Source organism: Camelina sativa, chromosome 12, assembly GCF_000633955.1.
Source record: "Camelina sativa cultivar DH55 chromosome 12, Cs, whole genome shotgun sequence".
NCBI classification, from domain to species: domain Eukaryota; kingdom Viridiplantae; phylum Streptophyta; class Magnoliopsida; order Brassicales; family Brassicaceae; genus Camelina; species Camelina sativa.
Window position 1 is genome coordinate 32445148 of NC_025696.1, and position 14992 is coordinate 32460139.

Genomic DNA, 14992 nt, shown 5'->3' on the forward strand with positions numbered 1-14992 from the left:
TTCCTCCTAAAGTCACCTAGGACCTGTAAAGACTCACAAAAGACTAAAAGGACTCTAAAAGCACACTTGGACCTAGGAAAAGACTCAAAACAATCCTAAAAACTATGGTTAAAACCCTATAAAATGCAGACACATCAGATTTACAAGGATCTTGAAAATGGAGATGATGCAAGACTTCTTGGCGATGAACTAACCCGAGAGGAAGAAGAGATCGCCAAAAAGATGATCTTGGTCGGTCTATGGTGTATTCAGTTCTCCCCATCAGATCGTCCATCAATGAACAAAGTCGTAGAGATGATGGAAGGTAGTTTGGATTCTCTTAAAGCCCCTCCTAATCCTAAGCCTCTTTTGCATTTGCCAATGCAAGATCTTTCAGAGTCGTCTCGGCCATCAGAGGAAAACTCAATATACTCAGAAGTTTGAATCCATGAATGTTGGAACCTATAAAACAACTGTATTTATTCGTTTTTTCAGTTAGGTTTGGGTTTCGTTATTTATTGGGTTTCTGAAAAGTAAATGTAAACTAAAATAGAAATTATTTTGGTACTTGAAAACATTGCTACCACGTTATTTGGTGAAGATTGTATGGATTTTTTTATCAAACTAGTCAGTCATTACAGTTTTTGTACCATGACAAAGTTACAACCAAATATGAAATCAAGACTTTTGAGTTTGATCTGTTTCTATCAGAACATAAATACACAAACCTGAGAGAAAAAAAACAAAACACACACGTCATAATTTATGCAGAAACATATCAAAGTGGCTGCAGAAAGAAAAAAAAATACATGGATTACAGAAACAGGAGTTACAAATAACCTGTTTTGGCGGATGGTTCGACCGGGTTTTTTGTCACCAGACTAGACCTTTTTTCCTTCTAAACCTATCAACACTCATTCGGGACTTTTCTGGTTTACTAGTCTTCTTAGATTTCTCCAGCTGACTGTCTACACTGTTTCTTGAAACTTCTGGAAGGCAGCAGCCGAGTTGAAACGTTTCAGAACGGCCGTTCTCAGAAGGCTTGCTCTGGTTTTTGGTTGTGTCTGTCGATGCAGTCTTGGTCGAACCATTTCTTGGTCCCTTGGGTTTGGAAATCGATATTACGAATTTCTTCAGATGTTTAATGAACTCTGGATAGAGTTCTAGATTGCAGTGTCCTCCTCCAGATACCCATAAGGGTTCATACTTCTCTTTTGAAAGTTGCCAAAGTTGTTTTCCGTGAGAACAATCAACTACTTCATCTGCTGTCCCCTACCAGACCAAACAAGAGACTCACATTCAGACTAATGCCACTGATATCTTTGGAAATAAATACGAAGTGATGCCACAAGTGAATACAGATCATTCTATTGATTCCCTTTGGAAAAATACTCATAAATTAATATCTCATAAATTCAAGAACTTGAGTTTCACTAAACATTCTCCAGTCAAATGGTCCTATTAACCTACAAGTTTTAATTTATTGCAAGAATCTGCGGAGGCACTAGATGACAACTAAATTCCACCAAAAATAGTATATCGAAGAAAACAATAAAATGAAAGCGAGGAAATGGAAAAAAACACTTACATGGATTACTAAGACAGGACAGGTAACTGCACTGATCTTGTCGATATTCTGAATCAATGAATCGGACGTGTAAGCATTAATACATGGAAAAAAGAAAAAAACATGGCTGCATGTTATTAAGTAATTTACCTTGTAAATATCAAACCAATATGTACGTTTCACCGGATACAAAACTCTCATCCCAGAGAGAATAGGGCTGTGTAAAACCACACCTCTCAAATTAGGCGTGCGTGAAGCTAGATCAATCGTTGGTCCACTACCAACAGACTGACCGTATAATATCAGTTGATCATCTTTTACACCATACTGCTCCTTGAGGCAGGTATATGATGCATCTATATCAGCATATGTATTACATTCACTTGCCTGATTCAAGTAACAAATTTAAACCACAATCAAGTAACAAATTCTCTAACTTATCACGAGGAAATTTTCATATAGATATTCCGAAATGAAAAGTTCCAAGCTAAAGATGCTACCTTTCCAGTAGACTGACCATAACCAGAGTAATCATACCTGAAAAAGGAAAAATCAATGGACTGATTAAAGAACGATCACCTACTCATCATTGGAAAAACAAAACCGTGATAACTGCAAGAAGAAAAGTCAAGCAGAAAAGTTTGTGCTTTCTAGTAGTCAAACACTTCTACATATGAATTCTTCAAACATATTACAATTCTGAGTCTTCATGAGAATTCAGTGGATGTAGAAAACGCATAGCACTGATGTTAGAACATTACGCGAAACAGAGTTCAAAATCTAATTATGGCATTTACAATTCTAAAAATATGCCTGAAACAGTTGCAATGATATATGCTTGCATCACAAAAGTCAAATTATTAACATTTGGGGAAAAAACTTAATATCACATCCAGATATGAATAAAATGCCTTGAGGAGTCAACAAGACCGAGAAATTATGGCTAAAATTTCTGACTTTCACATAAATTTTGTCATTATACTGTCACAATTCAAGAATATAAACACCATTATTAATCACCAATTCCAAAACCACATCTTTCTATTCAATTTAAGACCCAATAAGTCAAATTTGGAAATGTAAAATCCAAAACTTTCTACTTCAATTAATAAGCCCATCTTCAAAAATCGAAGCTTTAACAAGATAAAAGAGAGATAAAGATGAAAACTTTACCCCATGAGATTAACTCGGAGACGATTACTAAGCTCGACGAAAAGCTCAAACATCTGACCCAAATCAGCAGCGTTACCATGTGAATACAAAAGCGTACCATTAGCTTTAGGATGCTTAACATAAACAGCCACAATCTCGTTACCACGACGTGTCTTTAGCTTCAACACATCGACATCGTCACGGCGAGGCACTTCGGTTATGTACAACCGGTCAACGTCGGGTACAAACCCGTACGATGGTGGGGATGGCGGGAAAAAAGCGAACTTTGCGGCGATTGATGAAGTTACTCCTCCCATGATGATTCTCTTATCATCACACAGCGGAAACACTTGTTACTCATAAATTAGTAGAAACCCTAAAGATTTTGATTTCTCCTCCTAGTTTAGGCTTTTGAGATCTTAAATTAAATGTGAAAGGAAAAGGAGAAAAGGACAGAACGATGGAAAATAAAAGATAAAGAAGGGAGAAAGGAAAAGTTGAAAAGGAAAGCGTTTGTTGACACGACGGCGCGTGAGAGATGATAAGCGGCGCGTGTAGGATGAGAGGAAGAGTTGTGAACTGTTTTTGTTTTAAAACTCGGCGAATAGATAATGTCGTGGTTCGCTCTAAATGGCCGTTGTGAAATGGAGCTTTATTTTGGTCAATCATTCTTTCTTTTTTTTTAATTACCTTTGATATTTTATTATGTTAAATATATTATTTCAAAGAAAAATTAAGTCATGACTCATGACTCATGAATAAAAAGATTAAGTCATGCCCAATGTTCTCTGAATCGGACCGGATCGGCCGGTCAAACCGATTAACCCACGATCCGCTCAATCTGCCGGTCTGGGTTTTGCTCTAAAACCGGGATGTTAACAAACCGGAAAAATCCGGATAAACTCGGTAAAAACCAGCGACCCAACTTAATTAACCGATCCACCAGGTTTTGGGTTTCCCTTATCAAACGCTTTTGGCAATTTATGAACAGATATATTAGTTTTTCACTTTTTCTGCAAAATTTGATGAAGAACAATATTCTGGCTGGGTTTGAGTTGAAGTCAGGAAGAAGAGGAAAGGGAAGAGACACGTGAGAGATTATTTTTGTTTTTTTATCTTTTTCGTTTCGGGTTAGACAATTAATAGAAGAGATAACAAATAACTTTTTATTCTTTTGGTAAAAACAAATAACTTTTTATTATTCTTTGGTTAGATCATCCCACGCAAAGTCTAAGAGTTTGAATGGTAACTGCGGTCAGGGCGGCCAAATCTGTCTGCGGTTTGGACCGCTCTATTTTTGAAGTAGGCCTGGACAGTTTAACCGAATCCGAAACCCGAACCCGACCCGAAATAGGCAGTTCGGTTCGGATTTGGGTGGCATGAAATACCCGATCGGATTTAGTTTTTACGAAATTCGGATATCCGATCGGGTTCGGGTATCCGAATTAACCCGAAATAAATACAAAAATACACTTATGGGGACTCAAACACCGTACCTTATACATTATTTGGTGTATCACAAACCATTTTGCCACCTTAGTTATTGTGTCTTAGTATGAAAACATTAAATATTTATCTATATATATATAAATATATACATATGTAATCTAAAATTCTTAATTGACGTATTTTTTTCTGATAACCGTTTTTGATATTTAAGTTATATACTAAATACTAATTCGGGTATATTGGTATGTTTCGGGTTTTTTTTTACCTATTTCGGGTATTTTTATCAATTTCGGATAAAAATACTCGAAATCCATCGGAATTCCGAAATTCACTTTGGATTTCGGATGTATCCGAAATTATCCGAACCCGTTCGGATAAAACCCGAACCCGACCCGATTCTATAAAATACCCGATCGGATCCTATTTTCGTATATCCGAAGATCCGAACCCGATCAGGTTCGGGTACCCGAACGCCCAGGGCTATTTTGAAGCGGACTACAGACCGCTGCAGACCAACTCTATTTGTATAAAAAAGCGGTCCGCAGTTGGTCCGCAGCGTTCTTATCTCTATTTTATTTGGACCGCACCACTGCGGACTATATTTGTTGAATGGTAAATTAAAAGCGGTCCGGTCCGTAGACAGATTTGACCGCCCTGACCGCTGCAACCATTCACACCCTAACACTAAGTCCTAGACATATATATATATATATATATATATATATATATAATATGTACACAAATATTATGCTGTCAAATAAAAACAAACAAACTAAGAATTAACAATTTTAAATATGATAATAAGTTCTATCTTCTATGTAATTAAATTAAATGAGTAAACAATTATTAAAATTTAGAATTATAGATTTGTTACATATATTAACATTTATAAGATGTATAATATATATATAATTAAATATCAATAAATATTATTGACTCGCGGTCGAACCGGATTGACCCAGTGAACCGGTGACCCGATGGCCTTCTCGGTTCAGTATTCGGTTCGGGTTTCAAAACATACTCATGCCTCGTCAACAATGGAGCAGATACATGAACTGCGTAAAGATCTCCTTACCGCTTATAGTTTTATAGGGATGAAGAAACTTTTTAAAAATTAAAAAGCAGATGTCAATGGATGAATGAAGGATATTGTAATACACCATTCTTCCATGCTCCAACAAAATAACAGAATAGTAAAGAACAAATTGATAATGATTAAGGCGGACAATGGAATTGCACTCAGTGGCGGAACTAGAAATTCAGTTCATTAGAGTCGAAACAAATTTTAAGGGGTCAAATGTGTTACTAAAATTTTTGTAGGGATCAATTATGCTATTTTGCAAGGGTCAATTTGATTTTTTTTCCTAAAAATTTAACTAAATTTAAAATTTCACCAGGGGTCAATTGACCCACATGCTTCTATCCTAGCTCCACCCCTGATTGCACTATATGGGAATTACGACATTGCTTTTGAAGCAGAGCGTTATTTCATTGATCTTTTTCAAGTTCAAGCCAAATTGATCCTCAACATACACTGCAAAATATCCAGCCAATAGTTACAAGTGAGATGAATGATTCATTGGTTAGTGAAATAATAGTGTAGGAAATAAAAGAGCCTTATTTTCCATCGGAACAACAAGAGCCCCAGGTCCTGATGGGTTTAATGTGACTTTCTATCAACACTGCTGGGAGATAGTAGGACCTGCTATCATTTGTGAAGTCAAAAACATTTTAAGCTCAGGGGAAATGCAACATGAATGGAATCACACTAAACTTTGTCTGATACCAAAGATAGACTTCCCGAGAACAATGAGAGATTTTCGTCCAATCAGCTTATGCAATGGTAAAAAAAAGTTCATATCCAAGATCTTAGTGCGGAGACTGAAACATGTATTATCATCATGGGTCTTCGAACATCAAGCTGTTTTCATACCGGGGTGGTATATTACTGACAATACACTCATTGCTCAAGAAGTTTTCCATGCCTTAAATGTTAGGAAATGCTATGCAAATTCTTATATGGCTGTGAAAATAGACATAATCAAGGCATATGTTCGAATCATGAATGGTGATTTCTAGCAATTTCTAGAAGCTGTTCACACTAAAAACGGCTTTCATCCGAAATGAACTCAATGGATTATAGAGTGTGTGTGCACTGTTTCCTTTTCAGTTCTCATTAAGAGAAGCCCCTATGGACGTTTCCACGCAACCCGCATACTACGACAAGGTGATCCACCGTCTCCATATTTATTTATACTATGTTCTGATGTCTTGAGTTCCTTAATAACACAAGCAAACCGAGATGCGAAGATACATGGGATTAAGATTAGCAATTGTGTTCCTGCGGTATCACATTTATTGTTCGCTAATGACTCCCTCTTCTTCCTAAGAGCGAATCATCAAAACAGCACCAACTTACTTAAAATATTCAAGGAATATGAGGAAGTGTTAGGATATATGATAAACATGGAGAAGTCTTCCATTACCTATGGGAGTCGAGTCTATCAACAAAATTGAAATCGGATAATGTCTACTCTTCGAATACACAATATTGGAGGTGGTGGGAAATACTTGAGTTTATCGGAACAGTTTGGTCGGAAAAAGAAAGAAATATTTCAGTATATCTACGACAGAGTACAACAAAAGACTCAAGGTTGGCAAACTAAATTCTTAGCATTTGCTGGTAAAGAAATCTTAATCAAAGCAGTGGCCTATGCTATGTATGTTTACTCCATGGACTCCTTCCAATTGCCTATAGAACTTTGCTCAGAATAGATAGCATGATCGCATGGTTCTGGTGGGGCACGACAAGAGATAAACGGAAAATTTCATGGATAGCCTGGCGTAAACTAGTTACCCCAAAGAAGTTTAGAGGAATAGGATTTTGTGACCTCCATTTGTTCAACTAGGCGCTTCTAGCCAACCAAGTTTGGAAACTAATTTAGCGACCTAATTGTCTGCTCTACCGATTACTTAAAGCTAGATATTTCCATGATGGTACCATACTCTCCGCCACGAGAGGCGTAAAACCATCCTATGGTTGGAATTTACTCCGATCCGGACGTGAATTTCTACAGACTGGAATACAAGTTAATGTTGGTGATGGTAGTTCTACTAAGATTGGATCAGATCCATGGCCACCTACAACACCCCCACGACCCCTGCAGAACCTCGTCAACCTGTAGCAAACATCATAGATTCAGACAGTCGCTAATGGAATGAGCACCAAGTACATTGTATGGTGTTACCTGAAGACCATCATTTAGTACACAAAATCTATCTTCCGCACAAGGCAACACTTGATCAAGTATTATGGAACCATACGAAGGATGGCAACTATACTGTCAAGTAAGGTTATTGAATAGCAATAAACGCAAGTTTAAGCGATGATGCTCCAAAACCTCCATTGGCATCAACTCTAGACATAGATGCAAATATTTGGAAGTTGCGTATACCCCCAAAAATAAAACATTTTATATAGAGGTTAGCATCCAAGGCAATAGGTGTAGCTGAAAATTTACGACGTCAAAACATTAATGTCAATCCTTATTGTGCCCGTTATTGTAATACTTTCCAGACAAGCAAACACATGTTTTTCTCATGCCCATATGCCACAGATGTGTGGAAGGCCACGGGATACACAGCAAATATGAGACCCAAGCAAATCATTAGAAGACAAACTCAGGTATTTTTTTAATCTCCACATAATCAGCATATAGTCCAGACTATTCGATGCCTCCCATTTTGGATTCTATGGCGCATATAAGAGTAGAAACGATATTTTTGTAACACCTGTGAACCGAATTGTGGAAATTCAGTAAGGGTATCGATCGACAAAGGTGTTGGTGTCGATCGACACCTTAAGCGGATGGTTTAACCGGTTCGATTTTTAATTCTTCGGTTTGCGTGGTTGGTTTAAGGGAGCTCTAAGACTCAAGTTATAAGCGAGAACTCGATTTCTTCCACTTTTTTTAGCCGCTTTCATCAGTTTCCAGAGAGAAAGAAGAGAACAAAAGTCTATGTGATTATTCTTGAAGTTTTGGAGGTTCCTTTGCCGTTGTTTGGTGAGTTCTTCCTGGAGAGTGAGGATTCAAGACTAAGGATGTGGTGTGAAGGTTGTTGTGGTGTTAGCTTCGTCATTTGGGCTTAGATCTCTTTGTTTTTGTTAAGGTGAGTGCATGACCATGGCTTATCTAAGCTAAGATCTCTGTTTCTGTGATTTTGTGTGATGTGTAATTGTTTTCTTGTGAGTTCTATTTGTTTTTCGTGGCTCATGAGGCTTACATTTGTTCCTGAGATCGTGTGGGACGAAAGGGAGAAGCTTGGAGGCGAGATTTGGAGTTTCTGATTGAAGAGAATTGATCAGGGTTTAATAGAAGAATTTTCTAAGTTTCCAAAAATTGAAGATATAGATCACTATGCTTGGCATGATAAAAACTACGAGCATCGATCGATGCCATGTGGAGGTGTTGGTCGATGCAATTAGGGATTTTGTGAAATGTCGAGCATATACTGATCGACACAAGGATTGTGTCGGTCGACGCAAGGGGGTCTGCATAGATCGACACAAGATGTGTGTCGGTTGACACAACCTTCACCAGGTGTCTGTGTCGATCGACATCAGGCGGGTGTTAGTCGACACCATCCTTCAGCAGCGACTGATCTTGTGATTGCTTTGTATATTGATTGGTTTGTTTTATTTTTTGTTGTTTGTGGCATGAAGAGATCTTATTACTTGTGTGTATATCCCAGTAGATAGGAGGATTTCCTCACTAAGTATTTCTGGTAATACTTAGGCCTCGATTTTGTGTTGTAGCACAGGTAAAGGCCAATTGTGATCGTGGAATCAAGATTATGAAGAAGAAGATGTTCTAGAGGCTGGGTTGATTGCTCTCTGTCTTTGATAGGATGCTAAGGTGGAACTTAGTTGTCTAAAACGGATGTTAGGTTGCTGGTTCCATGACTTTGGTTATGTTTTGAATTGTGCTGGAATTGGTATTATGTTATTTGTTTATTCGTGATTGGTTTATTGGAGTTTTTTTGTGTTATCTGCTGTTATTGATTGGGTTTAGGTTGCTGGTGAGTATAGTATCACTAGTTATTAAGGTATTAAAAAAAAAACGGGTTGGATTGTTTTTGTTTGGTATTAGAGCCCTTACGGTTCTAGGTACAGGTTTGTTGTGTGTTTTGTGTTGTGGATGTTGGATTGAATGCTTGTGTGTGGTATGGAGTCATAGAACATCCTCTTCGAGCATGCTTTGTGATTCCACAGTGAGTTGTGTTCTTTGTGTAGTCAGGAGTCGTTTTGTTTGCTTAGCCTTCTTTTCTTGGTGCTATAAATGGTAAGAGATGTTGGAACTGCTGGTTGTGGGCACGGGCATGGTCGTAGTCGTGGGCGCGGGCATGGTCGTGGTTGTGGGCGGAGACAGGTTCTCGAGTCCAGTGTGAGTGTAACCCAGAGCATGGCTAGTGAGGAGGTGGTAGAGTCACAGGTTCATCCTAGAGTGCTTGGAGACCTTGCTGGTGATGGTATCGGAGGTGTTGGTGGGCCCGGTGTCGGTACCGGTGTTGTCCCGGGTGTGGGGGGTTGCAGCGGATGGTGCTCCAGGTCAGGAGGATGTCTTGGTGGGCATGCTGGCCAGGTGTTGGCGCAACTTCCACCTGTAATTAAATAATTGGGGTAAAATCGAAGTTTTGATTTTATTGAAAAATCGTAGGTATAAAAATAACGACACTAATTTTGTTTTGTTTAGACATTCAATTCATTTACAGCCATAGTTAAAAGTCAAACGAGACAATGAAGTGAAATAAACGAGATGTCAAACCATGTGAGGAGGGACATGGTTATGCAAGTCTTCTCTAGCCACACGTAGGTAATGAACGAGGGTTTTACTCCTTCTTCCACCACTTCGTGCATACCTCTTCCGGACAATCACATAGCACATTGCAGCTACCTGAGTTGTGGATGTTTTTCCATGGTCTTCGCAGGTTCCTTCACACTCCGGATTCACCTCTGTACCAGCAAACTCATGATGTTAACTTTGGATTCCTGCTTTCTAAGGAGTTTGAGCAGGTACGGAGGAACATGGCTCATGCTAAAAACAAGAGAGTTCTCATCGGCAGTTTGGTGACCCCTATCATCGAGTATTGCGGCATTATTTTGCCACCGCATGCTAAGGTTTCACAGCGGAAGTTGCTTGACCTCAAGTATATGTTTACCAGCGAGATTTTGGTGCGTCAGAACTTCTGCTACCGCTACCAGACCAAGACCGGTCAACTTCGTTACATGCTGATCCTTATGCCTTTCTTCACCTCCCTCCGCAAGGCTCAGAACATCGATTTTGATCCTCCTGTTGACATCCTTGCTGATATTGACGATGTTCTTTTGGGAGAGGAGCGTGAGCCTGCAGCCCTCAGATCCCGTAGCCGCACACAACCCGCAGGGGCATCTACCTCTTTGCAGCCGTCTCAACCTCTTCCACCATTTCCTCCCGTTGATGTGAACCAGTTTCTTGCTGCACCACCTAAGGAGCCAGCTCGAACCAAGTTTGAGAGATGGGTCTACGACACTCAGCGGAAGAACAACCTGTTGCTCACTCGATTGGCTACTTGGCTCCAGAGTCTCGCACCTTCCTGTTTCGCACCACCTCCAGCAGTTCACACCGATACCAGTGACGAGGAGGACGCAGCTACTGAGCCTCTCAGTTCTGACCATTCCGCGACATCCTCGCCTTCTCACCAGTTCTGAGCAGCTGCTGTCTCTTTCCGGTTTATTCTGTCTCTTTTCTAGGATTTTTATTTCTATCTTTTTATTTATATTGTCGGAGGTTTCTTTTCCTTAGCTTTGCTTTCACACCGGGACGGTGTGAAGTAAGTCCGGGGGAGGGATGTCTCCAAGTTACTAATGTCGTTTTCTTTGGTTGTTTCTTTTGATTTTTCTTTTATTTGAGTCAGTTTGTCGTGTCTAAAAAAAACGAAAACAAATTGGGAAACTATGATCATTTCTAGGAATCTTTTGCTTTGAACTAACACTCTTATGATTACCTTTATACCTCTGATTTGGAATGAAGCTTGGAATGAACATGAGCAGTCTCAACACGTCCCAAAAGACACTCGCCAAGGAGAACACTAAGTTGAACCAGAAGTTGTCTCTAGCTTTGACATGACTTAACCGGACTTAATTGCTTACCTTGGGGCTTGGTATACATCGGACAAGACTCCTCCATCGAGCCTCATGAGACATGCAACTCCTCACAAAGTATGCTTCCCCTCTCTCTTCCCTTCAGTACTCAGTAGAAAAAGAAAAAAAAAAGAAGAAAAGAGAAAAAGAGGATCACTACAAGAAATATAGTTTTTGTTAGCAATGGAAAACAGCTATTATATGTCATTAATAGGGAATTATCAAACGCTATGTCAGCGGCACCTATAATAGGTCGCACACATATTATAGCGTTACTGCGTATGCTATCTTATTTTTAATATATTATACTGTTGATTTTGACATGCTATTACTTGGTCTTCCTTATCATAGCTTCTTCTATTAACGCTATAATTTCTATATAATAACGTTTTTTCAATTTGCTATGGATGGACTATCTTATGATAGCTTTCCGTGGAAACGCTATATTTGTTATATAATAGCGGTTTGTGTTTGCTATTGATTATGTTAATTTGTGATAGCTTTCGGTATTATTGCTATATTTGTTTCATTATAGCGTTGGGAAAGTGTTACTATTTGGTTTGTTGCAGCAGTTTCTTTTGCTGTAGTATTATAGAATATATTTCAATAATGCTATGGTATATGGCTTGCTAACAGCTATCAATTGTATGAATATGACCCTGAAACCTGATTTAGCAAACATGTCTCAAACCAACACTACATTACCAATCCAACAATTCATTACATAATTCAAATTCATCATTCAAGTCTTAGATCAAACAGAAACAGTAGTAGGGTAAACCTGATAAGTTTTAACACAATATCACTTTATCCTTTGGCCATGCAATGGATGTCCCAATTGCATCTCCCATACATTCTATTTCAGCCGACTGCCTCCAAACTGCGGCAGCATTCACCTTCACTATGTCAACCCAAACCTTAACTGCATTAGGCCCTAAGGGAACAAAATGAACAGTTTGGTCTGGGTTTTCTGAAGCCCAACGTCCTTCAGCAACCACCTGGTTCTTTCCGCTAATCTCCATTAATTTGCACTTCTGATTTTCTTTGACAATATCATTCTACAATATTTACAAAAGAAACCATTATATTACAGTTCGAATAACAGAAAATAAGAGCCAGTTTAGACCATATGAAAAAGTACCTGATAATTTTGGAGTGGGGACTGAGAAAGTGGCGGATTTATCTTTACATGCGCTTTTGGAGTATTAGAACCTGGAGATGCAGAACTTTTACCATTTGATGCAGTTTTAGGACTTGGAGACCTTTGAAAAGTTGATTCTGGTGCATCTTCTAAAACACACTTATTGGCAGGTCATGCTACGAATGACTTCACAGAGTCCCTAAGGTATCTAATTTGTGGCGTAGGCCTCCACAGGAATGTATCTCCTCCATGTACCACATCGACAAAGACTTTGACTGCATTTGGTCCAAGAGGGATATCATTAACCAACGCTTTTGGTTCATTGCACTGCCAACGGCCTTCAGCCACAACTCCATCAGTTCCACCATACCAGTCCAGCAGTTTGCACTTGTTCAAACAATCTGTTGTTGGGCTCTATCAAATGAAGAAAATAATAAACTAAAATATCATTTCGCCAACATATTAGAATAAGAAGTATGGTTTTGTATAAGAAACTTTACCCTAAGAGGAATCTCTGGTCTATAAGAACACATTTACTTTCAGGCCATGCAATCATTTCACCAACAGCTTGCTCAACATTAAACATCCCTACTGAAGGTCTCCAAAGAAAGGCTTCTGTGTTTATTGCTTTCTCAACCAAAACTTTAACAGCAAGAGGGCCCAAGGGGATGTCATTCAATAAGTCATGCGGATCAGATGATAAAAGAAGTCCCTCAGCCACATTGTCATCAGTACCAGACCAGTCAACCAACACACAGTGACGACGTGCTTGCGTGTTAACACTCTACAATAATTTTATGACAAATGTGAGAATTCGTATGAACACAAATAACAAATCTCAAATTAGCTTACTCTGGCTCTTGCAGGAGCTGAGTTTTCACCANTTGGTCTGGGTTTTCTGAAGCCCAACGTCCTTCAGCAACCACCTGATTCTTTCCGCTAATCTCCATTAATTTGCACTTCTGATTTTCGTTGACAATACCATTCTACAATATTTACAAAANCTGTCTAATTCTAGCAATCTCGTCTTCCAATTCATGTACTTTATGAACTAACTGATACTGTTTCTCTTCCATCTCAGCCATAAACTTNTAAGAGCCAGTTTAGACCATATGAAAAAGTACCTGATAATTTTGGAGTGGGGACTGAGAAAGTGGCGGATTTATCTTTACATGCGCTTTTGGAGTATTAGAACCTGGAGATGCAGAATTTTTATCATTTGATGCAGTTTTAGGACTTGGAGACCTTTGAAAAGTTGATTCTGGTGCATCTTCTAAAACACACTTATTGGCAGGTCATGCTACGAATGACTTCACAGAGTCCCTAAGGTATCTAATTTGTGGCGTAGGCCTCCACAGGAATGTATCTCCTCCATGTACCACATCGACAAAGACTTTGACTGCATTTGGTCCAAGNAATAACTGAGGTGAATTAACATGGTGGACTTGTATAGTGTTCTTATCATAATAAAGGTAATAGATGTTACCATATCTTCAGCCAGCCTGACCATTCCTCTGCGGCTACAAGTGTGAGGTATTTGTCGTCGCCTTCTCTCCTTGTAGGATTCACTAACAGCTGCAAAGGCTGAGCTAGTTTTGACCTTAACAAATTTACGCCATTCAATTGGTGAAACATTCTTTGGTCGCAGATTCATCCTCTCTTGATTAGTAGATTTACTCCTTATCAGTGAGACAAGTCGTGATTTGGAGGACCTCCAAAGACATCCCATCTGCCCCATCACAACATTCTTCTAAAACTCTTCATCAACCTCAAACCTTGCCTATATTACACATAATTATCAGAGTTAATAATCAAAATATAACATATATAAAATATTGACATGAGAGAGTGTAAAGAAGAAGGTGACCTGAACAGATTTCCACAGAACAGTTTTGACTTCGTCACTGATTTTCCTCCAATCATCAACGGTGACAAGAACATGTTCCCGCACTAATGGACCCAGATAAGACGACAACTTGACTGATCCCGGACCTATAGGCTCTCCCATGTCATTAAACTCAACTCTTTCACGAACATTTGGATCTTTCCCTATGTTCTTCATCTTAGTTGGACCTCTATGTTTTTTACGCTTAGGTGGATCTGCAATCTCATTCTCTTGTGACTGTTGAACCTCACCAATAGGCTCTTCCTCTTCAACACCCTCGTTAGGTGGATCTGCAACCTCATTCTGTACATCGTTAGGTGGTTCTGCAACCTCAGTCTGGACCTCTTTAGGTGGATCTGCAGCCACATTCTCCTCAGCAGGCACTCTTTCTTCATCACCTCCAACTGTTTGAGGTAGCACCGTACCCAGATATTCTGGCTCTTCAGGGTCTTTCTTCTTAGACTTCTTTGTCTTCTTAGTCTTTCTATTACCCATATTAGTTCACCTGAAAAAAATAACATAAACATTACTAACATGTCACTAAGGACAGTAAAAAACAATCAGACAATATACATACACAGAACAAGACAAAAATACACACAAAGAAGAAACCAATCAGACAAATAGAACAAACTCATA

General features: G+C 39.0%; 1 protein-coding gene across 2 annotated transcripts; it reads right to left on the reverse strand.

Moving 5' to 3' along the window:
* On the reverse strand, positions 627-3311 carry LOC104733031 (protein ABHD17B-like). 2 transcript variants are annotated; one of them, XM_010452649.2, is made up of 6 exons: positions 2720-3311; positions 2047-2083; positions 1697-1933; positions 1568-1615; positions 820-1251; positions 627-707 (listed from the first exon to the last, which is right to left on the reverse strand). In XM_010452649.2, the coding sequence occupies exons 1-5, from the start codon at positions 3013-3015 to the stop codon at positions 853-855; spliced, it is 1017 nt and encodes a 338-aa protein (XP_010450951.1). In that variant the 5' UTR covers positions 3016-3311; the 3' UTR covers positions 627-707; positions 820-852. The 2 variants fall into 2 exon arrangements, with proteins under 2 accessions (XP_010450951.1, XP_010450950.1); XM_010452648.2 differs by having other exon boundaries at positions 627-1251.